General features: G+C 28.0%; 1 protein-coding gene across 1 annotated transcript; it reads right to left on the bottom strand.

The window, feature by feature from the left end:
- Nucleotides 1-20,235: 20,235 nt before the first annotated feature.
- Nucleotides 20,236-20,584, bottom strand: LY79DRAFT_530902 (uncharacterized protein; the record flags this gene model as incomplete). The annotated part of the gene is made up of 2 exons (XM_060556213.1): nucleotides 20,236-20,376; nucleotides 20,447-20,584. 2 exons carry the CDS (start codon nucleotides 20,582-20,584, stop codon nucleotides 20,236-20,238), a joined length of 279 nt encoding a protein of 92 aa, XP_060406823.1.
- Between the last annotated feature and the right edge of the window lie 6,432 nt (nucleotides 20,585-27,016).

Genomic DNA, 27,016 nt, shown 5'->3' with positions numbered 1-27,016 from the left:
GGGCTAAGTATAAACTACTAGAGGTTATATAACTAAGAAAAGGCTTATAGAAGGATTTAAAGGTAAGGCTATAGAGGAAGGCCTTACTATAGTTTTCTTTTTCTCTTTATCTTAGAATCTTTATTCTAGGTAATATAGTTATAAGTTATTTAACCTTAGTTATTACTACTATAATAATAGACTTTTTATTAATACTAGTATTAGTATAAGTAAAATTAATAACTAGTAAATAATTAGTATATACTTTATATATACTAATAAAATATACTTATAAGCACTAAGATAAGTAAAGTAAATAAAGTAGTAAAGCTAAGTATTATATTAGTATAGTTTTAATATATACTTAGTATATATATACTATAGGCTAAAAAGTAATAATAGTACTATATATAGTATTAGTATTAAGATTAATAATAATATTATAGCTAGGTATAAAGTTAGTATATACCTAGTAAACACTAGATCTATTTTTACTTATACTCTAGTATTAATTAAAGAAAGTCTATTACCTTAGTTAAGTATAGCTAAGTATATAATAAGTATATACTAGTAATATTCTTAATCTTTTATAAATTAATATACTAGTATTTATTTTAGTAGTAATAGTGTTTATTAAAAATAAAGTTAGTATATACGAAATATATATCTAAATAAAGCTAAGAATATATAAGTATAACTAGTATTATAAAGCTCTTAAATATTTATATATAATAAGTTAGTACCTTAACGTATATATATAGTAAGTAAGCTAATATAGTAAATAAGCTACTTTTTTTACCTTTCTATTATTTTAATAAGTTAATTTAACTAGATTATATAAAATTAATTAAAAATATATATTACCTTATTCTTTATTACTATTCTAAACTACCTTATAGGTTTATATATTATATCTAGTCTTTTTATAGTTACTATATTATTATATAAGTAGTTTACTACTCTCTATATAACCCCCCTTTTAGGATATTTCCTTATCTATAGCTTTAACTACTTTTTTTTCTCTTTATAGTACCTTTAATTTAGCTATATTAAGTAAGCCTCTAAGATATAGTTAGGTCTTTTTAGCCCTCTAGTGCTTACTAAGTACCTTTATTTCTATATAAAGTTAATAGTTCTCTACTTTAATAATAGTAAGTTAATATACTAACTTACTAATACCTTTTAACTATAAGTTAATTACCTTATATATTAGTGTTAGTATACTTCTTTAATAGTCCTTAATCCTTTTTTTAATAAAATAAAGCTTTATATACCTTTAATTACTATTATTAATATCTTTAGGTCCTATAAGCCTAAGCTAGTTAAATATAAGTTAACTAGTATTAGTGTCTTTAGCTTAAAATCTAGGTAAAAAATAATAACTTTAGGATTAAAAGATATAAGACTAGCCTATTAAAAACCTACTTATATATTTATTTTACCTATTAAAGTAAAGAATACTACCTTAAAGGTAGAAAAAAAGTTATCCTTAGTAATATATATAATCTATATCTATATTATTTTCTTAGTTTTCCTACTATATAAGTACTTTAAAAAGCTAAAATAGCTAATATTAAGAGGCTAAAGCTTATATAATAAGTAAAAAGGTATATATAAAGTAATAATCCTTTTTTTCCTATAGTAGTTATTAAATTTAGTTAATTTATTACTATTATAGCTATCTAGGATTAGAAGGTAATAAGTACCCCTTATATAAGACTTTATATACTAATTAAAGTACTTTAGTTAATCTAGGCTAATCTTATTTATAGTCTATCTATTTTTACTTCTATTATATATATTAAGGAGTTAATTAGCTATTTCTTATATATCTTCTTGTTGTAAAGGAAACCCTTAATTAATTAAGTTAATAACCTTTTTAAGAATTACCTTCTCTTTTAAAATAGTTATCTTTATTAACTTAATATATCTTTTAGGTTATATAATATATCTAGTGCGTTAGTATTAAAGTGTTGTTTAAGGGACCTTATAAGTAGAGGCTACTTTTTATATAGACATTTTTAGGTCTTTTTTAATAGCTTAGAGGGCAAAGATAATATAGCTTTTAATTAAAGAAGAATCTATATTTATATATAGAGGAATATTAGTACAAAGTTAAAAAAGGTAGAAAGTAAAAAAAGTAGCTTACTTACTATATTAGCTTACTTACTATATATATATATTATATATATATTATATAAGTAATAAATAAAGGTTATACTAGAAAAGACCTAGCTATAGTTAAAGTTAAAAATAAGTCTTATATTAAATTAGTATATACCTTATTATAGCTTAATAAAGATTATATATATACTTACTTATAAAATAATAGCTATAGGCACTTAACTAGGTAAGGCTTAATAGTAAGTATTAGTGTATTATAAGACTTAAGCTTGTAGAGCCTAGACAATAGGGGCTCTACTACTAGAAAACTAAATAGTAGGGTAAGGCACTAGAGGCTTAGTAATCTATTACTAAGACCTATAGCTATTACTATAAATCCTATTATAATTACTCCTTTTTCCTTTAGACTTTGTCCTAAAGTTATTATATAATACCTTTTAAAGAACTAATAATAACACCTAGTTATAGTCCTCTTTCTTATTTAAAATAACCTTATAGACCTTGTTTTATTACTTTTACTAAAAGGCTTTACTATTCTAGAATATAGTAGCTTTATTATTATTATCTAGTTAAGTATACTTTATATTTTTATTTAGTAATATATTAGTAAATAGTTACTAAGTTATAATTTACTAAATAAAATAGTTATATAGAGGTAAATATAATATAGCTAGTTACCTAGCTTATTTTTCTTTTACCTAGTAGTTACTTAAGTAAAAAGTTTTCTTTTACTAGTCTTTTATTTACTTTTCCTCTTCTTTTTCTTTTACTTAGTAACCTTTTAGTAAATTTTTATTATTATAAATCTATAATTTTTTACTATTATAATATCTTATATGCTTTATTTTTTTTATCTTTAACTTTATTTTTTTATTTATATTCCCTTTTTTTTATTAAGCTTTTACTAACTAATTACTTAAGATATTAGTTATTTCTTATATATAGATAGTTATTAAGATAAAGTATAATCTTTATAAAGGTTTTAAAGATCTAAAAGATAGTGCTTTTTATATCTATTACTTTTCTAGTATATATTATAATATTACTAGCCTTATCTATATTACTAGCTATTATATTACTAAGTGTATTCTTTACTAGGTTAATAAAAAGAAGTGTTTTATAGTAAGTTATCCTTTTATTAGTAAGCCTTTACTAAACACTAACGTTTTTTTTAATAGGTCCTTTAAAAGCTCTATAGTATAGCCTAGTATTACTAGAATATAATAATTTATTACTACTACTTAGAAGAGGAGAGTATACTTAGTAGTATTAACTATAGCTATATTCTTCTAGCTTTTACTTATTATTCTACTACTTAGGAGTATATTACTAACTATATTATTAACCCCTTAGTAAGTAGTTATAAGGTCTACCTTAAGTAAGCTACCCTTTAGAAGCTTATTTTTAACTATAAGTATATTACTTTTTTAGTCTAAGTTTAAGTAAGTTTAGTAGTCCTTTAGTAATTATCTTATAACTAATTAATTTTAGCTTAGACTCTTTAATATCTTTAATAAAGATAAAATATATAACTATTTTTACTTATTCTAGCTAGTGTACTTATATAATAATAATTATATACTTACTTTATAATTAGCTATTAATAACCTTAAGAAGTGTAATTTAGTTACCTAGAAGAGTAATAAGTCTAAGTGTCTAAATAAGTTTCTTTAGTTTAAGAAGTTTTATAAGCTAGTTACTAAGTACTTAGTAAATAATATCTTATTCTATATTATTACTATCTATAGTACTACCTTTATTAGTTATAGTTATTAGACTATAACTTTTTATAAAACCTATACCTTAGAGACTACTTATATTTTTACTAATAAGTATAAGTATATATCTAAGTCTAAGCCTAATACCTTTAACTCTTCCTCTAAGTATTATAGTAAGTATTACTATATTAGTAACTAGTTAGTAAACTACTTTACTTATAGTACCCTTTACTAAATTAATATTAACCTTACTATAGTTACTTATAATACTATAGTCTTTAACTAGCTTAGTTACCTTCTTTTTACTAAGTAGTTAGTAGCCTTAAGAACCCTCTATAGTCTCTTTAAAGCTACTAAGGCTAAAGCTAAGGCTTTTAGTAAAGACTAAGACAACTAAGAGTTTATATAAGCTCTTAGTAAGCTATAAATCCTTATTAATAATCCTATTACTACTAGTTCCTTTAGCTTTATTATTAGTAAAGGCTTAGTAAAACCTTCTACTTTAGCCTAGCTTACTACTAACGCCTAGGCTACCCTTAATAGCTTTTTTATTAGCCTTTAAAGTAACTTTACTACTTCTATAGATAATAAGTTTACTAAACACTTAGTAAATAATTATACTTTTATTAGCCTTAAGGGTAAAGCTATTACTAAGGCTAAAGATAAAATAGTTATCTTTAACCTTATTACTAATATAAAGTAAGCTACTTATAATAAGTATATTAATCTTTATACTAATGCCTTTTAGGCTACCTATAAGGCTACTGTCCTCTTTATTAATCCTTATAACCTTAATACTTAAGTATAAATCTATTATTAACCTCTTAGTAATAGTTTTATACTATTAATTCTTTATTCTAGATATTTATAAAGTATTTAAGTTAAATAAAATAGTTCTTAGATAAGTTTTACTAATAAATATATATTTAGTAAATAGTTACTAATAATATCCTAGTTATTTTATTTCTAATAAGCTTTTTTCCTTTACTTCTTATACCTTTTAATCTTTTTTTTTACTTCCTCTAGGTAGCTTAGTAGTTTTTATATATTATATTCTATAGGCTATTTAGCCTATTTTACTAGGTAATAAAGATTATTTTTACTGCTTTAATAGCTAATAATCTTCTTAACTTCTAATATATTATCTTCTAGTTTTAGTTTAAGGACTTTTATTAAGTCTTTAGTAAGTAGTTACTAATTTTTCCCCTAGGGTTCTAGAAGAGAGACTAAAAATATATTATATAGGCATTAGTACTACTTTAGTAGATACACCTAGTATATCTAACTACTAATTCTTTCTATAATAGCTACCTTAATATAGTATAGCACTAGCTTTTTATTCTTAAAGTGTATATTCTTTATTAAGAGCTTAATAACCTTTTTATAATAAAACTCTTTATATAAGTGCCTTTAGTTATAGTAAGTAGCTTATAATTTAGTAGTCTTTACTTATACCTTTACTACCTATCTTCTTACTTTAGTAATTTTCTTAATTTACTTTTTTACTTTTTATACTATAACTTTATTACTAAGTATATACTTTATACTCTTAGGGTAATACTTATATAGTACTATAAAGGGGAATACCCTAGTAGTAAAGTATTAGCTATTATTATAAGTAAACTTAGCCTTATCTAGCTATACTACTTATTTATTTAGTAACCTATTAGTATATAGCTATAAATACCTTTTAAATATTTAATAAGTCTACTTTATTTACTTATTAGTCTATAGGTAATATATAGTAAATAGTTAGTAATATATTACCTTTTTTTTTATAAACTTTTTCTAGAAAAGGCTTATAAATAGCTTGTCCTTATTATTTATAATCCCCTTAGGTGTTCTAAACGTATACTTTACCCTCTTATAGAGGATTCTTATTATTTATACTATATTTAGTATCTTTTAGGTAGGTATAATTATTATAAACTTAGTTATTTAATATAAGATAACTAGTATATAGTTATACTTAGTACTATTATTATAAATACTTAGTAATAGCCTTATAATAAAGTCTATTAAAATCTTTTAAAATAAGTATAATAGTAATAGTAGTAACTATAACTACCTATATAGCTTATACCTAGGGACTATAACGCTAAGATAATACTTATATTTCTTAATATACTATTATATATCTTTTATAATTTCTTCTTAATAGAACTTCCTTATAATAAACTTAAAGGTCTTAGTAGCCTCTATATAGCCTACCCTAGAGTTATTATAGTATTAGTAAAGAATCCTAATAAGAAAGGTTAGGTAGATAGGAGAAGAGATAGGGAAATCAGCAGATAAAAGGATATATATATATTTATTGTTGTTCAAAGACTTAGAGAATAAAACTACTTCTAGTGGTTTCTTCTCTTCTATATATAATAAATAACACTTACTAGATCCTTCTATAATAGTATATATTAACCCTATATTATATATATATTAACCCTTTATAATAGTTATAGTTATATAGTTATTAGTAGTTCTAAAACCTTTGGCTTATTATAGATTCGCTAGATCCGGTTTCACTTGTTTTGCCTAAGTTAGGCAACCTTGTTTAAAGTACCCTAGGCTGTATCATATCGTTGCCTTGACCTTGACCTTGTTAACCTTATTAATGCGTTAATACTCTTAGAGGCAAGGCACTTCTAAGAGAGTAACTCTTAATAGGTCTATATAGGTCTATTAGGTTATATATAGAGTATATCTCTATATAGGCAACTATTATATCCTTATATATATATATTTTTATATCCCTTATAGTTATATTATTATAAGGGTTAGGGTTAGGGTTAGGGTTATATCTTCTTATAAGCCTTATATCTAAGTATCTTTACTCTTAGAGATTCTATTTATAAGATTACTAGTCTTCTTTTAAAGAATAAGGTACCTTCTTTATTAATAGTATATACCTTTAACTTACTAGCTATACTATATACCTTTACTAACTATAATAAGTAAAACTTATTTTTAGCCTATAGTCCTTTAATAAGCTTTTTTATCTTAGTTATAAGGTCTAGTGTATATACTATTTTACTAGTTATAAGTTCTTTTATAATTTAGTATAAGATATACTATTCTAGTATAATAACTTTAGCTTCTTTAGGTTTTTTAGTTACCTAGGTAACTTCTTACTAAGTGTTCTCTAATTACCCCTTTGCTTTTTAGCCTTAGGTAGTAATAGTAGTAATTATTAGTAAATAATTAAGGCACCCTATAGCCTACTACTAACTTAGAGAAGAGGATTCCTTATCTTAGGAACTATTTACCTTATAGCTAGGATTATTTAATAAAGCCTTTACTATCTAAATATATATAGTTATAGTTTTATTTTTCTTTTTAAGGCCTATAATCCTTTAGTGTATATTAAGTAATAGCTTACTAATAAGCTATAGCTTTTTTACTAGTGTTAGTAAAATATTTATATATAATACTTTCTTTTTTATATAGTTTAGCCTTTAAGATAGTCTATTTACTAGATTTATTTTTCTTAGTCTATACTCTAGTTAAAGTTAAACACTAATAATTTATATACTTAGTAAGTAAGCCTTCTCTAAAGGTCCTATATAGGTATACTAATAATACCTTTTAACGCTTAGTAATCTATTAGGACTAAGAACTTCTTTAATAGCCCCTAAAGGTAATAGGCTTAATACTTTAATCCTTTTATAATAGCTAGTAGCTTTTGTTACCTTATAGCCTATTATTACTTTATCTTACTAAGCTTTTATAACTAGTAGGTAACTAGTTACTACTACTCTTCTACTTACTAAGAGAAGATAACTATAATAGCCTTAATTAATATATCTATTTCTATATATATAGCTTATTATAGGTTCTAATATATTAGTATAGTTACTAATAAAAAGGTAACCTTTAGTTAATTAAAGGCTATATTAGCCTTCTTTGTTTATTTAAATATATAAGGAGCACTTATATACTTTTTTAATAAAGATATTATAGGTATAGTAATACCTATATACTCTAGAATAAACTTATAATAAAAATTATAGAACCTTAAGAACACTTAGATATCCTTTATAGACTCTAGTGCCTTCTAGTTAGTAATTATTTATACTTAGGACTTATTTATCTTAATCTTATCTAGGGTAATTATATACCCTAGGAATTTAACTATCTATTAATAAAATAAACACTTAAATAGCTTTATAAATAGTCTAAATATCTAAAGCCTTTAGAGGACCTTCTTAAGGTCCTTAGTGTATTATTTCCTTATAGTAGAGTAAATTATAAGGTTATCTATATATATAATATAATATATATTAAGTAGCTTACTAAACACCTAGTAAATAAACGCCTAGAATATTATAGGTGTATTTATTAACCTAAAGAGTATAACTATATATTTAAAGTAACTATATTTAGTCTAGAACACTATTTTCTAATAGTCTTCTTTCTTAATATTAATATAGTAGTATATATTATAGATATCTACCTTTAAGATCTATTTTACTCCTTAAAGCCTATTTAATAGCTTATTAATTAATAGTAATAAATACTAATTCTTTATAATAACCTTATTAAGGCCTTAATAATCTATATAAAAGTATATAGTGCTATCTTTCTTTAGTATAAATAATATAAGTACTTTAGCCTTACTAGTAGATATAGTAATATATTTATTTACTAAGTTCTTAGTAAGGTATTAGTAAAGCTTCTTTAACTACTTTTTATTTAATAAATAAATTAGCTTAAATAGTAGCTTTTTTCTTAGCTCTAGGTTAATTATATATTCTATACTATTATAGACCTATAGTCTTATTACTAAACCTTTATTAAAGGTTACTACTTTACTCTTAAGCTTTTTTAAGAGGGTATTTACTAGTTTTATCTCTACTAGCTTACTAACTTTATAAAAGATATAGAGTATATATACTTACTCTTTATTTTTAACTATATTATAAGTAATTACCTTAGGCTTAGTAATAAAGATTACCTTATAGTACTATTTATTAATAGCTATATTAATCTAGATGCCTTTTTAGCCTATAGACTATTTAAATATAAGGATATTAAATAGGTCTTCTCCCTTATCTATTTTAATAACTAGTTAGTAAATCTTTTATAGCTAACCTTAATTATTAATTAAGAAGAAAGTTAACTAATAAGCCTTCTTTTAACCTATTAGTTTTTCTATAAATACCTTAAGGGTTAGTGTCTTTACTTTAGCTAGCTTAAGACCTAGATACTTTACTAGTTTACTACTAATAAGGTCTACTTTAAAGTATATATTTATTAATACTTTTATAACCTTCTTAATATTCTTTTATAGGATAATTACTATACTAGTTATAGTTACTTAATAAGTACCTTTATTATTTAAGGTATAAGTAAGTTAAGTATATTACTTACGCCTATTTATTTCTTAAGGGGTTAAGCTTTTAAATTCTTAGGCCTATTATAATATACTATACTATAGTAGTTTCTTAATCTAGTTAGTAATTAGGTAGCCTACTATTACTTATACTATTAAACTTCCTCTTTAAGTATATAGTTATAAAATACCCCCTTTAGTTATAGATAAAGTAGTACCTAAACTCTAGCTAGCCCTTTAGTAACTAACTACTATATAACTAGCTACTATACTAGTCCCCTCCTAACTAGTAGTATATTAGGCTTAATAGCCTAGGGTCTCTTAAGGTCTCCCTTTTCTAGTCCTTTTATTAAGGTAAAGGCCTCTATAGGTGCTTATTAGTAGTTATAGAATACTTTTTATTATCCTTTTATAACCTTTTACTAAACTTTTAGTTCTTTAGTAACTATAACTAATTAGCTTTATAGGCTATATTCTTTATATAGAGGATAAGTACTTTTTACTAGATTATTTTATCTTATAATAAGTAAAGTAACCTAAAGAAGTACTAGTAGGCCTTAGCCTTTAAGTCCTTTATATCTTCTATACTAAAGTTATAGTATATTACTAACTACTTAGTAAAGTACTATAATAAGGTTTAGCTATTATATATTTATATTTTTTAAAGCTTTTACTAGTAGTCTTACTCCTAGGCCTCTAGGTTAATATACTTTTAGTAAATAAACACTAAAAAGTCCCTTTAGACTAAGGGTTTAGTAAGCCTCTTCTTATAGTTATACTATTATATTTATAATAATAAAGATATTTTTAATAAGGCCTATTTAACTTATTACTTTATAGTGCTCCTAGGATAAAGCCTATTAGCTACTTTTATAGTATTAATCTAATTTACTACTTAGGCACTTATAAATATTTTCCTTAGGAGTCTATAGTTATAAAATAAGGGTTTCTTATATTTCTTTTTACTAGATTACTACACTAGTTAGTTAGTAAGCTTTTATAAAAAGTACTTATAATACCTTTATTCTTTTAAGTATTCTTTAACTATAGTCTTTATAGTTTCTTAGAAATATAATATTATTACCTATATAAGGTCTAAAACCCCTTAACTTTATATAATTATACTAATACTTTAACTACTTTATAACTATTTATTAATAAAGGCTTTATTACTAACTATTAGTAAGTCTAGTGTATTTAGGCCTTATAATAGTAACCTTTCTTATACTTTTTTTATTAGGTCTTTATATAAACCTTTTTAATAATAGTAGTTAGTCTTTACCCTTAATTAAGTATATTAATGTTAGGTGCTAGAGGTAGAGGGCACTAGGGGACCACTAGCTATAGGGCTACAACTAGGAAAACTATTATCTAAGGGTTATATAAAAGCAAAGTTTATAAGAACAGGAGAATTAGGAGAAGGCAGATTAGAAAATAGTTATAATTAACCCCTAACTACGCTATTTATAGACTCCTTTACTTAGTACTATAACACTTTTAATATATTCTAATCTTTACTTATCCCTAGGTATACTAACTATTAGAGCTATAATATTACCCCTTAACACCTAAGCCACTGCCTAGTAAGGTATAAGTGTTACCTCTAGGCAACTAACCCTAGACAGTAGTAATGCCTAGGCGTAGGCAAAGAACAAGGGCCTACTAGCGCAACAATAGCTCTAGAGTAACCTTAAAGAAATAACAAAAGAAGAGCTTAGGCACCTCCTAGAGGAGCAAGTAAAAAAAGCTAAAAAGAGAAAGATAGTTAACTAGATTCTAGCTTTAATAAACAAGGCCCTATTAAAGAGGTATATAATACACTAGGCCTAGCTACTGCTCTTTAGCTAAAGTATAAGCACTACTATATTAATACACTATTAAAGTAGTTACCCTTAATCTAATATAAGGGGGTATATAGAATAACCTCTAGGACTTCCTGTTTAAGCTAAGGGATAGTTTAAAGTTATAAAGAAAGAATTTAAGGATAACTAGAGTAAGGTATAGTACACTAGCTCTATACTAGAGGGTAACCTAGTGTATAAGTAGTAGAGGTATATTAAAGCCTACTATAATAGCTAGATAAGGGGTAACCTAGGAGGTAATAGAGACCTAGTTAAAGAATAATATTACTAACGCTAATATATAGGCCTTTAGTGTAATAGTAAAGCTTAATAATATAAAGTAGAAGGTTAACTAGTTATACTAGTAATTTATTAATAAGTATAAGACTATTAAAGTAAAGTACTTTAACTTATAAGCTAAGAGGTAATAAGTAGTCTATATACTTAACTAGTTACTACCTAATCTAAAAAGCTATATACTAGCCTAAGGGATACTAAAGATATAATAAGCCTTTAATAATACTATTAATAGGCTAAGACACTAGCTAAAGCCTACGCTAAAGATAAACTAGTAGACTAGTAGAGGTAGAATTAGGAGCAAAGGACTAGTAGGCCCTAGCTATACTACTAAGTCCTAATATAAGGGTCCTTATAATAAAGCCCTAGTCTATATACTCTATATTTATGCCTATAATAACCTAGGGTATATTAACACTAACGCTAGAGGCCTTAAGAATAAAAGAGAAAGAAGGTAACTATTTACCTTTAACTAGGCTATAGTACTCCTTAACTTACTTTAACTATAGTAAGCTAAGGTATCTATTAGCTAGCTATACTAAAGAGAAGTACTATAAGTATAGCTAACCTAGACACTTAGGTAGATAGTGTATAATAGAGGTAAAAGGGTTAATACTATCTAATTACCCTAGGAGAAAAGCTATACTACTAATTTAAGGTAGACTTTTATACTAAGATAAGCAGTATATAAAGAAAAAGAGGGCATTAATTAACCTAGGGGTAAATAAAAACCTTATACACTAGAGGATATTATACATAAGGAGGCTACTAGTAGTCTATAGAGAAGGACTACTACTATAGGGTATATAGGAGTAAGGCCCTAGACTATAGTTTAAAGAAGATAGTGTTAAAGGTAAAAGATAACATTAGAATATTAAGGATATAGAGCTATACCTTATAAGTAAGTAATATAGGGGATATAATACTATCCTAGGGATCCCCTAGGGGAAGTAGTAAGGCCTAACCTTAAGTAAAAATAATTAGCTAGACTTATCTACTAGGTAAAGACTATATTTAACTTATATAAGGCTAAGGGTAGTTAAGAGGGCCCTAAAGGATACTAAGGTAGTCCTTATAGACCCCCTATAATCTAACACCTAGGGTATAGGACACTAGAGGGGCACTAGAGATACCTACTTATATACTAAAGAAGACAAGGGGCTAGTAAGGCTAGTAGTATAAAGGCTATAATACTAGGGGAATATAGAGAATAGGCCTATATATTTAATATAGACCTAGTAGTAAAACTAGTAGAAATAATATATAGATATATATAATAGAATTAGAACTAGGTATAGTACTACTATTTAGCCTTATTTACCTACTAGTAGAAAAGAACTAAAGAGCTAAAGAAGTATATTAATAAATCCTAGCTAAGGGCTAAATATAGCCCTTAAAGTCACTAGTAGAGGCACTAATCCTATTTATACCTAAGAAAAGGGTAAGCTTTACCTTTATTAACTACTATAGGCTTAACAAGATTACTATTAAGAACTAAGTACTACTACCCTTAATAAAGAAATCCTAGACTATTTAGTAAAAGTAATATAATTTATAAAGCTAGACCTTAAGGATATATACTACTAGGTAAAGATCTATAGTAAGATAAATAAAAGATAGCCTTTTATTACTATAGACACTATAAGTATTAGGTTATACCTTTTAGGCTAGTTAATATACCTATAATATTCTAATCCTATATTAATAATACTTAGTAGTCTAGTAGATATTATCTATATTATTTATTTAGATAATATCTTAATCTTTATAAGGATAAAGAAAGCTATATAAGGTAGTAAAGATAGTACTAAGCTAGTTAACACTATAAGGCTATATACTAACCTAAGAAGTACTTCTTTTATACTAAGTCTATTAGCTTCCTAGGTTTTATAGTATTAATAAAGGTATTTTAATAAAAAAGAGAAAGTAAAGTAATTACTAGTAGCTACTGCCTACTAGTATAAGAGATATAGACCTTCCTAGGTTTATAAATTTTTATAGGTAGTTTATTAAGAACTATTCTAAGGTATATTCCCTTTTACTAACTAACTATTTACTAAGGTAGTAAAGGAGTAAGTAATTATAAAGAAAGCTAAAGAAGCCTTCTATAAGATCTATACTATATTTACCTATGCCTTTATCTTATAGTATTTTAACCTTATATTACCTATTTAGTTAAGATAAATATATTTAACTTTATAATAAGGTAGTACTAAGCTAGCTCTATAAAGAAGCCTAGTGCCCTATAGCTTATATATTATAGAAACTCTAGGGGGTAAAGTTATACTATAGAGCACTAGAGGCTAAGTTACTTATAATTTAAGAAGTAGCTATATATTAGAGGCACTATCTCTATATACCTAGTACTATATTATATTCTTAATAGACTACCTAGGGTACTACTACTTAGTAGCTAAGCTATAACTTAATAGCTACTAAGCTAGGTTACTATAAGACCTCTTATTATTTAATTTTAAGATTAAATATTACCTAGGTAAAGATAATATAGTAGATAGGCTTTTATAGAGGCTAGACTACTAGCCTAGTAAAAAAAAGAAAAAGAAGTATAAGGTATATTCTTAGAGAACTTTTTAGTAGGTTTAAAAGGAGAGTAGTAGTAATTAGGTGTAGTAGACTACTAGGTTAAGATATAGTAGCCCTAGAGGAACTTACTGTACCCTAGAAGAGGAAGTTACTATAGTATAACTAGAGGACAAGTAGATTTAGTCTAAAGAGTAGTAATAACTAAGGAGTTACTAGGCTAAGGGGAGAATAGGTTACTTTAATACTAAGGTAGGCTTATAGTACTAGAGAGATATATAATAAAGATAAGGCTACTTATAGCGTTTTATAATAAACTATTAGGGGGCACCTAGGGTAACCTAAATAATAAAATATATAAGATAGATATTCTTCTAGAAATTAATAAGAAAGGATATTAAGAAGTATATTAATATATATACTACTTACTAATGTATAAAGCTAAGGCACTATTTACCCTATAGAAAACTAGCTTCCCTTTTACTACCTAACTAACTATAGGAGTAGTTACTATAGACTTTATTACTAAGCTACTAAAGTTAAAAGGATTTAATAGTAAAGTGTATAATAGTATCCTAGTTATAGTTAATAAGCTTATAAAGTACACTATTTACTACCTACTAAGGAAACCTTAATAGTAAATTAGCTAGTAACCCTCCTAGTAGACAAAGTATTCCTTTATTTTAGACTTTTAACCTTAATAATGTTAGATTATAGGTCCCTATTTATAAGTCACTTTTAGGCAGTAGTATATTACTAGCTAGCTATTAAATAGAAGCTTAGTATAGCCTATTACCCTTAAACTAATAAATAAACAGAAAGGTAAAACTAGAATATTAAATACTACCTCTAAGCCTTTTATAATATTAAGTAAGATAACTAGGTAAAATAGCTACCTATAGCTAAATTTATTTATAATAGCTTATAGTATAGTATAACTAAGGTTACACTAGTAGAGGCACTAATAGGCTATATACTATAGAGTGTATATAATATACACCTAGTAAAGGCAAGACTAACAGAGGTCCCTAGGGCCTACAAGAGAGTAAAGTAACTATAAAGCTAGAGAACTATAATCAGTAGACATTAAAGCAGTTAATTAGGCCTATAAGAAGTAGTATAACGCTAAGAGGTCTAATATAGACTTTAAGGTTAAAGAAAAGGTCCTTTTATTAGCTAAGTTTATTAAGTAAAAAAGACTATCTAAGAAGCTATTAGACAAGTACCTTAGCCTTTTTATAGTAAAGTAAGTAGTTAATAGAGGCAAGGCCTATAAGATAGATATAAGTACTAGATATAAGATCTATAATGTCTTCTCCTATTATAGCTAGAGAAGTTCTAGGGATTACTAGTAAAGCCTTAACTAATACTAATTAAGGAGGAAGAAGAAGATATATAAAGGTAAATTAAATTATAGCCTATAAAGGGCTATAGTAAAATTAGTAGTACCTTATTAAGTAAAAGAGTATAGTAAAAAGAAAACTCTTAAGAACCCTAGAGAATATTATAGAAGATTATAATATAACTATAAGTAGGGGTTACTAGGAGAGGACAAGAGTATAGCTAAGTAAGGTAAAGATTAGCCTAAGGATAACTAGATTAAAGATTTAATTATTATAGCACTAAGGCTAAAGAATATAGGTAGCCTAAGGGCTAAGTATCTAAAAGGCATAATAAGTAAAAGAAAATAGACTAAAAGAAAGGCCTAGGGGGCACTAGGGCAGTAGTAGTAAAGCCTACTTACTACCTACTTATTATCCTCTAAATTACTATTACTAATATTCTTATTATTATTATTATTATTATTATAGGCAGAGGATATAGGGACATAGGGCACTACCTTTATCCTTATTAGCCTTAGATTTAAGCTTACTAGTATACTAAAGAGAAGTTAATAACTAGTATAAGAAGTACTAGGGAGCACTAAGTAAGTATTAGGGGAAAAATACTTATAACCTAGGAGTAAGTCTAGGACTACTCTAAAAAGAGGGTAGTCTAGGCTATAATAGCAGTAGTCTACTCCTAGAGGGCAATAGTCTAGGCCTTAAAGGCTATAGTAGTAACCTTAGTAGTATAAAGCATAGACTTAGCTAGCTTAACCTAGTAGTAGAAGAAGTTAGTAGTAGTCTTAAGGGCTATAATATAGCGCTAATAAAGAAGCCACTTCTCCTCCTTAGCCTTAGCCTTACGCTTAGTATTAGGGGCCTTAGCTAGGTTAACCTAGCGCTAAAGCGCCTTCTTAGCTATAACCTAGGCCTTATTAATCTTGTCCTAGGCTAACATTAGTACAAGGGGTTACTAGAGGGACACTAGAGAAAGTAAACGTATAGTAATACTATAGTAGACATAAGTAGGCTTAGTAGAATAGTTTATAGCCTTAAAGAGGTAGTATAGCTTAATACTAGCTATAGTAGTAGTATAGATAGCCTATTTAAGGGTTAGTAGCTACTAGAAGTTATAAGGACAGTAGAAGTAAAAGTAAATATACTAGGATATAAGGCTTACTATATATAGTAGTATAATAAATACACTTATTACTAATAGCTAAGATATATTAGCTAAAGCACTAAGGGAAAACACTAGAGGGGCACTAGGTGTAAAGGGAGGTATATAAGTAGTCTTTATATAGTAAAAAAAAGTAGTAGTATAGGCGCCTAATATACTAGGACACTAGTTAGTTATCTAGTAAATATAGTAGTTATAAGGTATATTATAGATAAGCTTGTCCTCTTTAACGTAGGCATAAGGGCAGTAAGAGGTAAGTAAAGTAAAGGAGGCACTAAGGGCTAGTAGAACTACCCTAGTTAGTAAGACTAATAGTAGTAAGGCTAGTAGTAGCAGTAGTAGTATTATTAGTAAAAGTATTAGTAAAAGCAAAGGAAGATATAGTAGTAGTAAAGAAGCTAGTACTAATACTAGTACTATTATTATTACTATTACTACTAGGCAGCAGTAGTAATAGTAGTAGTAGTAGTAAGATAAAAAAAATAAAAAATAATAATAAAGTAAAGCTATTAAAAGAAAAAAAAGAGAAAGAAATTAAAGGTAAAAAAATTAAAGGAAAAGTAAGGCTAAAAAGGTTACCTAATTAGGCTAAGTAGAAATAATAAGTAAGTTATAATAGTATCTTAAGCCTATAAAGTAAAGAGAAAACAGTAAAAAAGAAAAAAAGGGATAAGACCTAGGGGGTCACTAGTATAGCCTACTAAGAGGTAAAATAGGGGCTCTCCTTTATTATAAAAGTAATATAACTTAGGGCTTAGGCTATAAGGAAATAGAAGTAATAAAAGAGGTAACTATATAACAAAGGCCTACTAAAGGCATATAGTACCTAAGGAGGTATTATAGTTAAAGGGATAAAGAGGTAATAAAGGTATTATAGGTAAATAAAGTGTCTTTATTATAAAGCAAGTAACCCCTAGTAAGGCTAGTTAGGCAATATAGGCTTATAACCTAGCTAAGAACAACTATAACCTTAGGAAGGTAATAGTCTTAGCCTAGTTAGACTATAATAGCTATAAGGGCAAGGTTAAAGGTAATTAGCTAGCTAAGGAGACAGCTGTTTACCTAGTAACCTACTAAGCCTAGAGGTATTCCTAGACGCCTCTAAGATACTAGCTAGCAGTAAAGCCCTAGGGGCCTACTAGAGTACCACTTAAGGTCCTAAGGACAAGACCTCAAGGGGGGGGGATTATGTTAGGTGCTAGAGGTAGAGGGCACTAGGGGACTACTAGCTATAGGGCTATAACTAGGAAAACTATCATCTAAGGGTTATATAAAAGCAGAGTTTACAAGAACAAGAGAATTAGGAGAAGGTAAATTAGAAAATAGTTATAATTAACCCCTAACTACGCTATTTATAGACTCCTCTACTTAGTACTATAACACCTTTAATAATTAAGTACTTAGCTATAGATAACTATAGCTTATTTATACTAGTAGTATATTAATAATAGGTTAGTAAGTAATTAGTATATCTACTATTATTTTAATTTATTTTATTTATATTAGTTACTTAAGAGAGATAAAAGCTTAAGAATTATAAAATAATAGCTATAGGCACTTAACTAGGTAAGGCTTAATAGTAAGTATTAGTATATTATAAGACTTAAGCTTATAGAGCCTAGATAATAAGGGCTTTACTACTAGAAAACTAGATAGTAGGGTAAGGCGCTAAAGGCTTAGTAATCTATTACTAAGACCTATAGCTATTACTATAAATCCTATTATATTACTATAGTAGTAACTAAAGTTACTTAGATTATTAGTATTAAAAATACTAAGGTTTATATAGTTATTAAATATCTAGAATATTATTACTATATACTAAGAATATAATAAAAATAGATTAAGAAAATACTTTATTATTACTATTACTATTACTACTACTATATAAGTTAGTAATAATTTAAAGAAAAAAAAGAAATTTACTAAGCTTTAGCTTTATATATACTAAAAGTAAGTTAACACTAAGCCTAAAGTAAATATATAAATAAAGTTATATAATAAGCACTAGTGCTTAAGTAAAAATTCTTTACTATATATATAGTGTAACTGCCTTCTATTTTTGTATATATTAACTTTATATAACTCTATAGGTCCCTTGCTAATACCCTTGCCCTAACTTTTTGGCCCTATAACGGATACCCCCCCTGAAGCTGGAATACCTTCCTATGAACTGTCCTGCTGTGTTGTAGCTGCTGTCTTATCCTGGACTTTGCCTACTTTGGCTTAGTGGACCGGCTACTGGATCTGAGCCTACGCTTCTACTACTAGGCGACATTGTGGTGTCACAATGCCGATGATGGCATCGCTGAGCCACGTGCGAGAGCTACCTATCCGGGGCCGGAAAACCCATTGTTGGTGTGGGACCGGTCCCACATGACTGGTTCCACGCGGAGATAGGTGTTTCTACAATGTACGTCTGGGCCCTAAATTCTCTCACGTAGATACCTGGTCCTGGTCCTGGAGAGCTGAAAACCCCCTCCCTACGGACTTTTAGCTCTCTAGAACCAGGACCCCCCGGTAGTTAAGCCATTTTCCAAGCCCCTTTCCCGCCTGAAAAGTGCTTCTGCGACAGTAGTGTAGTCGTATCACTCACTATACTTCTTAACAAACAGATGCTCACAGCTGTAGTGTGACCTTATTCATAAATATGAGAGGTCCAAGTCTGGTGGACGTACTGGTTCAAATTGGTGGTCAGCAGCGTCACAGTTAAGAAGTAGTCGCAATAGAGCAAAGAAAAATAGAATTATGAACTCTTGTTGGGGTTGCCACAGCCTCGTTTAGAAGGAAGCTTTTAATAGATGTTCATTCATTATCATTTACTTCTGCTTTTAGCAACATGTCTTGTGACAGCATCTGAACACCAGTCATTTCATCATAAGTAGGAGGTCCCTTTCACTTCTAAATTCCAGTCTCTGCGGCCCAACGACCTTTCTTAGGCATCAATCGACCGAACTTTTGCAAGGGATATTCAGCAAAGGCTCAGTTGAGCCTAAATCTGCCCAATGCGACAGTCATAGGCTGGTCCAGCTGCCGGATAAGGCAGGTATCTAAAATGAAGGCTTCATCAAAGTTCCTTCCTCTCGATATCGCTGGCGCCTGTACCCCAACGTCCTCCAGCCAAGGTTTCCCGTCTGCCATGGCGCTAGTGAGTGCTACTGAGTAACCCAAAAGTATGCCGAAACCAGGACTATAAGGACTTTTGCTGCTTTCTCGCTAATACTGTGTGGGCTCTTTGATATACAATTAACTGTTAGAAGTTCGTCTGCCATTTTTATAAACGACCGGTCTACTGCTCGCTTCACCAGATACAAAGGACAAGTGTGTGCATTAGATATGGTAAATGTGATAAACTGCGGCGTCTGCTATCAAAGATATAGAAGTAATTGTCGGATCTAGAATGCAGGTACAAGATGAAAGATGGATAGGAATGTATCCCAGCTTCACAAAAGTAAGCGTGATCAATTTATTATGGAAGCTTGCACTTCTGACACAAGCTATACACAAGGTTTGTATAAGCTTGTGATGGGTTCAGAAGTTTGGTCGACGCTTTCGTCCTGGATCAATAGTCGCCCTCAGGTCTCTGTATCTCCAGATGGTGGAAAGGGTCATCATTAAACCGGGCAATGCAAGTTGTAATCCTGTACTGTTGGTAGCGGGAGCTGGCTAAAGTGAAAAGTCTGGTGCATACATTTCGAAGAAGACTTTGTGGCTGATATGGTTCAGGGTTGAGCTTGTCTAGAACCTTGTGGCTGACTGAAATTCTTGTATTGTATTGCCTGACGGCATGCATACTCCAGTCAGACTAATTCTGGTGAAGATTTTCAGCTGCTCTAGACCTTTACCAGATAAAAGAAGCATAAGGCCCGAGCCTGTCTTAAACCCTGCAACAATTGATGTCTTAGGCGCATGAAATAAAGCCAGTCTGGTCAATAGACGTGCAGGTCGGTGCGAAGGGGACATCGACTTGAGTGTCGCGTCCAGTTGGGAACTGCTTAAACCCGTCACACCCTATCCCTAAATTAGGGTCCCTAGTGCTGCACTATAAGACACGTTTAGTTAGGTATGTTCAATACAAAATCAAGTGGCGCTACTAGGGCACAGGAGCTTACACAAAAACTGTTGAGGTTTTTGTTTTTGCAGAAGTTTTGGAAATCATCTGTACCGCCATTACAGCAGCGGCCCGTTCCTGCTAGGACTTGGCCGGCAAGAAGAGATAGAGAGGCGAAGAGGACTGTTGAGGCGTGCATTATGACAGTATATAATGAGTATAGCAGTAACCAGTACTGAGATGAAGAACAATGCTAAAAAAGATGTGCTGAGAGATATGTTGTTGTTGTTGTTGTAACAAGTTCTTTGCACAGGGGACTGTACTAGTTCATATAATGTTATCAGGTGCATTTAGAATTCTCAATGACTTGTTCAGAGTAATAGTCCTAATATTAGCTAGGGACAGTCGCGAACTACCCCATGCTTCCTTCAGTGAGCTGATCATACGTTAGTTGCCCCTTGTATCTACCCACTGGTTTCATCTTGCCTGACATCTTCCCCTAAAGCTGACTCGTTTTCGGACTATGCCTACACAAACTCCAGGGGAGCTAGTTTTAGGGCCGTTTCTAAAGAACAACGCGAATGACTCTGTCAAATAGTAGGGAAAGTAATATAGGGTTAACTACAGTGATAAGGGAGAATAGTTCATAGGGGGGTATTCTAGCTTTAGGGGGGGGTATCTGTTACAGGGCCAAAAAGTTAGGGGGGAGGTAATAGCAAAGACCTACAGGGTTATACAAAGTTAATATATACAAAAATAGAAGGCAGTTACACTATCCCTTTAGTTGCGAACGGACCCCACTAACCCCCGTGAGGAGTAGGAGTAAATCAGACTACAGCAATTAACGCCAAAAGCCAATAGTTTTAAGGTACTTCTTTTCATATAGCATTTTGCCTATGCCAAAGGTACCAGCAATCTCTACCTTTATATAAAGGTATATTGTAGGCTAAGTAGCCTTACTAGGTCCTTCGTTAGGCTAGACTATTACATTATTATACTACTCTAGTATACAGTTATCTAGGTAGGCGAGGTCCCTTAAATAGACCTCTATATAAGTAGTACTATTAATATCCGTAGAGGTATCTGAGTTAGAAGACATTGCAATTTTGATGATGATTTTAATGATAATATTGGTGATAATGTTGAAATTAGTGGTAGTTGCTAGCAAAATAACATACTAAAACAATGTATTGTTATGTATGTCCGAAAGTAAGGGGTAAAAGTGGGGGTAGGTCTACCTAGGGGTTAGTAGGGTCTGTTTATAACTAAAGGGATATATATAGTAAAAAATTTTTACTTAAGCACTAGTCCTTATTATATAACTTTATTTATATATTTACTCTAGGCCTAGTATTAACTTACTCTTAGTATATACTAATGTTATATAACTGGCAGCTAGGCTGCTCTAGTGGTGGTTACACTGCTGACGTGTCCTTAGCTGTGCGCATGCCACTGTGGCATCTACGCAAAAGGATACAGAATTCTAAGACTAGAAGGTCTTAGAATAACCACACTTAAGTAGGCAGGTGCCAGGCACTACTTCAGGACCTTCCTGCCAGCGCCATAACACTATCCCCGCCTTCGCCACGCCAGCGCGCTGTCTGCAGCGCATGCCCTGGTCCCTGGCTAGCTCTGCCAAGACTTGCTTACTTAAGCCCACATCCCCTAGCCCTAGGGCTGTCAGCCTAGGCAAGAGCCTACCTGCTGTGAGGGGGAATTGAACCTGCGACCGTAGAGTAGTCTTAGAATAATGTCACGTGACTGGCAGCTAGGCTGCTCTAGTGGTAGTTACACTGCTAACGTGTCCTTAGCTGTGCGTATGCCACTGTAGTATCTACGCAAAAGGATATAGAATTCTAAGACTAGAAGGTCTTAGAATAACTACACTTAAGTAGGCAGGTGCTAGGCACTGCTTTAGGACCTTCCTACTAGCGCTATAACACTAAGCTAAAGCTTAGTAAATTTCTTTTTCTTTTTTTTTTAAAACTATTACTAACTAGTATAGTAGTAATAATAGTAATAGTAATAATAATAGTAATAGTAATAGTAAAGTATTTTCTTAATTTATTTTTATTATATTTTTAGTATATACTAATAATATTCTAAATATTTACTAACTATATAAACCTTAGTATCTTTAATACTAATAACCTTAGTAACTTTAGTTACTATTATAGTAAGTATATATATAATCTTTATTAAGTTATAATAAAGTATATACTAATCTAATATAAGACTTATTTTTAACTTAAACTATAACTAGGTCTCCTTTAGTATAACCTTTATTTTTTACTTATATAATATATATATAAGGCACTAACTTATTATATATAGATATCTAAGAGCTTTATAATACTAGTTATACTTATATATTCTTAGCTTTATCTAGATATATATTTAGTATATACTAACTTTATTCTTAATAAATACTATTAGTACTAAAATAAACACTAGTATATTAATATATAAAAAACTAAGAATATTACTAGTATATACTTATTATATACTTAGCTATACTTAACTAAGGTAATAAACTTTCTTTAATTAATACTAAAGTATAAGTAAATATAGATCTAGTGTTTACTAAGTATATACTAACTTTATACTTAGCTATAATATTATTATTAATACTAATACTAATACTAATACTATATATAGTACTATTATTACCTCTTAGCCTATAGTATATATATACTAAGTATATACTAGAACTATACTAATATAACACCTAGCTTTACTACTATATTTACTTTACTTATTTTAGTGCTTATAAGTATATCTCTTTAGTATATATAGAGTATATACTAATTATATACTAGTCTTAGACCTTACTTATACTAACACTAGTATTAATAAAAAGTCTATTAGTAAGTAGTATATTCTCTATATATACTAGATTATAGTATTAGTATTTATTAAGTATATACTAATATTATACTAAGGCTATTTAGAACTAGGTCTCCTCTAGTAGTTAGTATAATACTACTTATATTTATAAGCCTATATATATTCTTTACCTATTCTTTATATATACTTTACTAATACCTTATTAGCACTAGACTTACTAGTAGTCTTATTAAGATATATACTAATACTATAAAGAAGTTAATATAAGTTTATTATCTTTTTCTTATACTTTATATATACTAAACTAATACTTTACTTTAGCTAGAATAATACTAACTTTACTACTACTTATAGTACTTACTTTTACTATACTATAAGTATATAATTTAAGTATATACTTAGTATAAACCTAGAGAATACTATTTATTTTACTATTTATTACTATTTATCTTTTAATATACTAATAATCCTTAGATACTATATCCTAGTATTAAATAATAGTAAAAGGTTATTATAAGAAAAATACTATAAGATAGTTTAGTATTTACTTTTAATAAGTAAGATATACACTTAGTATATATAAAGAATATATCTAGAAAATATTTTATACTATTAACCTTATAATAAACCTAAGCTATATTAGAACTAACTTTAACTAAAGAATAATAAAGAATATAAATAGTATATACTAAGTACTTATTATATATATAAAGGATACTAATATAGAAATAGTATATTAGTTTAGCCTCTTTATCTTTATATAAGTATAAAAATATAAGTTTAATTTAGTATTTTCTTAGTATATATTTAGTATATACTTATATAATATAGTATTACTTTAACTATAAAAAGTTCTCTAAGACTTTAATAAAGTAGTACTTTACTACTTCTAAAAAGAAGCTAAGTAAATCCTTAGTATTAACTTAGTATATATATAGTATTAACTTTTTTAGCCTTTTATAAAAAAGCTTTAGCTACTTATATTACCTATAAGACTTATAAGTATCTTAGTATTATCTTAGTATATATATAGCTAATACTTAGTAGGCTCCTAGAAGTAGTAAAGTATTTAAGAAAAGATTACCTTTAAGGGGGATATTAACTAGAATAGTGTCTAAGGATATACTAAGTATTTTCTTTATATAAGTTACTACTACTTTTAGTATATACTAAAAAAAGCTAATATAATAATAAAATAAAATATAAGTAATATATTAGCTATATATTTTCTTAGTATATACTAGACTTATTAGAATATTAATACTAATAATTATATAATACCTAGTTAGTTAACTATAAATAATTTATAATTTAAGGTTAAAGGGTATAGACTAGTTATTTAGCCCTTAGTTATATTAAGAGAGAATTATACCTTTTAGTTAGCTAGAATAACTTAAGTTATACTTAAGTAGTATATAACTACTTTATATAATAATAGTAAAGTAGACCTATTTAGTTACCTAATAAGAAGTTAATTTACCTTTCTATTTTACTAAGTATATATATATATAAAGCCTATTTAATACTAATTAGTAGTTATATAGTAATTATAGATTAGTAAAAGTAAAAAGTCAAGCTATATTATATAAAGAGTTAGTTTATATAGTGTTTAACTATAGAAGGGCTAAAGAACTACTCTTTATTATAACCTTTTATACTAAGATAAGTTATAATTTATATAAAGATCTAGTTTATATAGTGCCTAACTGTTACGGGCTATGCCTGGTTAATTGGCATAGGCTAGGTGCCTATTGCTTGCCTTCATAAGTGCTGCTAGACAACAAGTGAGGGACTTGTTGTTACGTACCTTTTAACTATCTGGCCAGATGGCTCAATTGGTAGTGCTCGCCATTATGTCCGCCTGACGGGCAGGCCCCACATAATGGGACACTGAAGGCTAAGATTCACTAGCAGCCGAACTACGCCCACACTAGTGGGCCCGTTCCTTCACACTAACTATAAGAAGGCTAAAGAACTACTCTTTAAGATAACTACTTATACTACTTTTCTCTATATATAATAAAATAAAGAAGACTATAACCTTTTTATATATATATAAGAAGTAAGTAGTATACTACTATAAGTATATTATCTTTATTAACTAAATATTATATAATTTAAAATAACTACTAATATATTAATATAGAACACCTAGAGCTAAAAGAAAAAACCTACCTAAAAAGAATATATCTTTATATATAAAGATATATTAGAGGGTAATAGTATTATAATTATAACCTAGAGATCTTAAATATTACCTTAGTACTAGACTAAATATTAAGACTTTACTAATAACTTATCTTAAAAAAAGATTATAATATATCTAGTATATAAGATATACTAGGTTATCTATATAAATCTAGACTAACACTAACTTAAAAGTATAATTATAATTAACTTTAAGGACTAGATAGCTAACTACTAGAAGTATATATTATTATAGGCTAAAGCTATAGTAAGTATAGTAAGGCTTTACTTACTATAATATATAAGCTAGTAAAGAGAGTACACTTAGTTAGCGCTTAGTTAGTGCCCCTATTTAACCTTATATATATAATATATATACTACTATAAATAATTTTTCTTCCTTAGTCTAGATTAATTATATTAAGTTACTATACACTTATTAGAAGGTAATACTAACCCCTTATATATCTAGACTCTTTAACTAACTAAATAAGTAAGCTAAGTAACATACCTATACTAGTATAAGAGAAGGTAGCTTTTATATATAAGGCCTTACTTAAAATATATAATATTATCCTAAGCCTCTAAGCTAATATAATAGTTATTAAATAAAACACTATAATATTAGTAAAGAAAAACATAGTAACTATATAAGAGAGTACTAAACCTATAATTATAAGCACTAGGCCTATATAAACACTTACTAAATATATATAGGCACCTACTATACCTATATAAAAAGCTAGCTCCTAAGTATAGACCTAGAAGCTACTACCTTTACTTAAGAAGTTCTTAGGCCTACACTATAACTTTTCTTTAAGTTATACTAAATATATAATAAAATAAAGCTTAATTATACTTTCTTTATAAATAATTATAAAGTATAGTACTTTATTAATATATACCTAGAGATTAAGCTATAATATATTATCTTTATATTCTACTAGTAAAGTAGTAAATAATATAACTATAACCTTAAATAATTCTTATAGTACCTAGAGTATACTTATAGTAACCTTAATATAAAGTAGTATATAGCTAGTATACTAGTCTTTATTTATATAAGAGATAATAAAACCTTTTTATTCTTTTATTCTAAGATTAAAAAGACACTAGTAAAGGCTAGTAAGTAGTCTTAGGACTATAATATATATATTATACTTTTTATAAATATACTTTTACTATATATTTATACTATATTAGTAAGTGTCTTTTTTTTAGATAACTATAATAGATAAGTTAGGTAGATTACTAAAGTATCTTAGAAGGTTAAAGACCTTTTATACCCCCTTTAAAAGTAGTACTTACCTTTATATAAGAATACTAATAGTAATACTATAATAGTAAGGTCTATCTAGAAATAAAGTAATAAAAGTTACCTTTATAAGAATAATAATAAAACACTAATAAAGTATAGTAATATATATAAAGACACCTAGGTATACTTTTACTACTAGAAAAAAGGGTATATTACTAAGTAATATACTACTATATAACTAGTAGTATATATAGCTAAAGTAGTAGCCTATATATATATTAAAGAACTTTTATTAAATAATAATAAAGAGGAGGATATTAATAGTAAAGACTTAGGAAA

The sequence above is a fragment of the Colletotrichum navitas genome (assembly GCF_030913465.1).
Source record: "Colletotrichum navitas strain CBS 125086 chromosome Unknown LY79scaffold_241, whole genome shotgun sequence".
Lineage (NCBI taxonomy): Eukaryota > Fungi > Ascomycota > Sordariomycetes > Glomerellales > Glomerellaceae > Colletotrichum > Colletotrichum navitas.
This window is presented reverse-complemented; position numbering and strand designations above follow the sequence as displayed.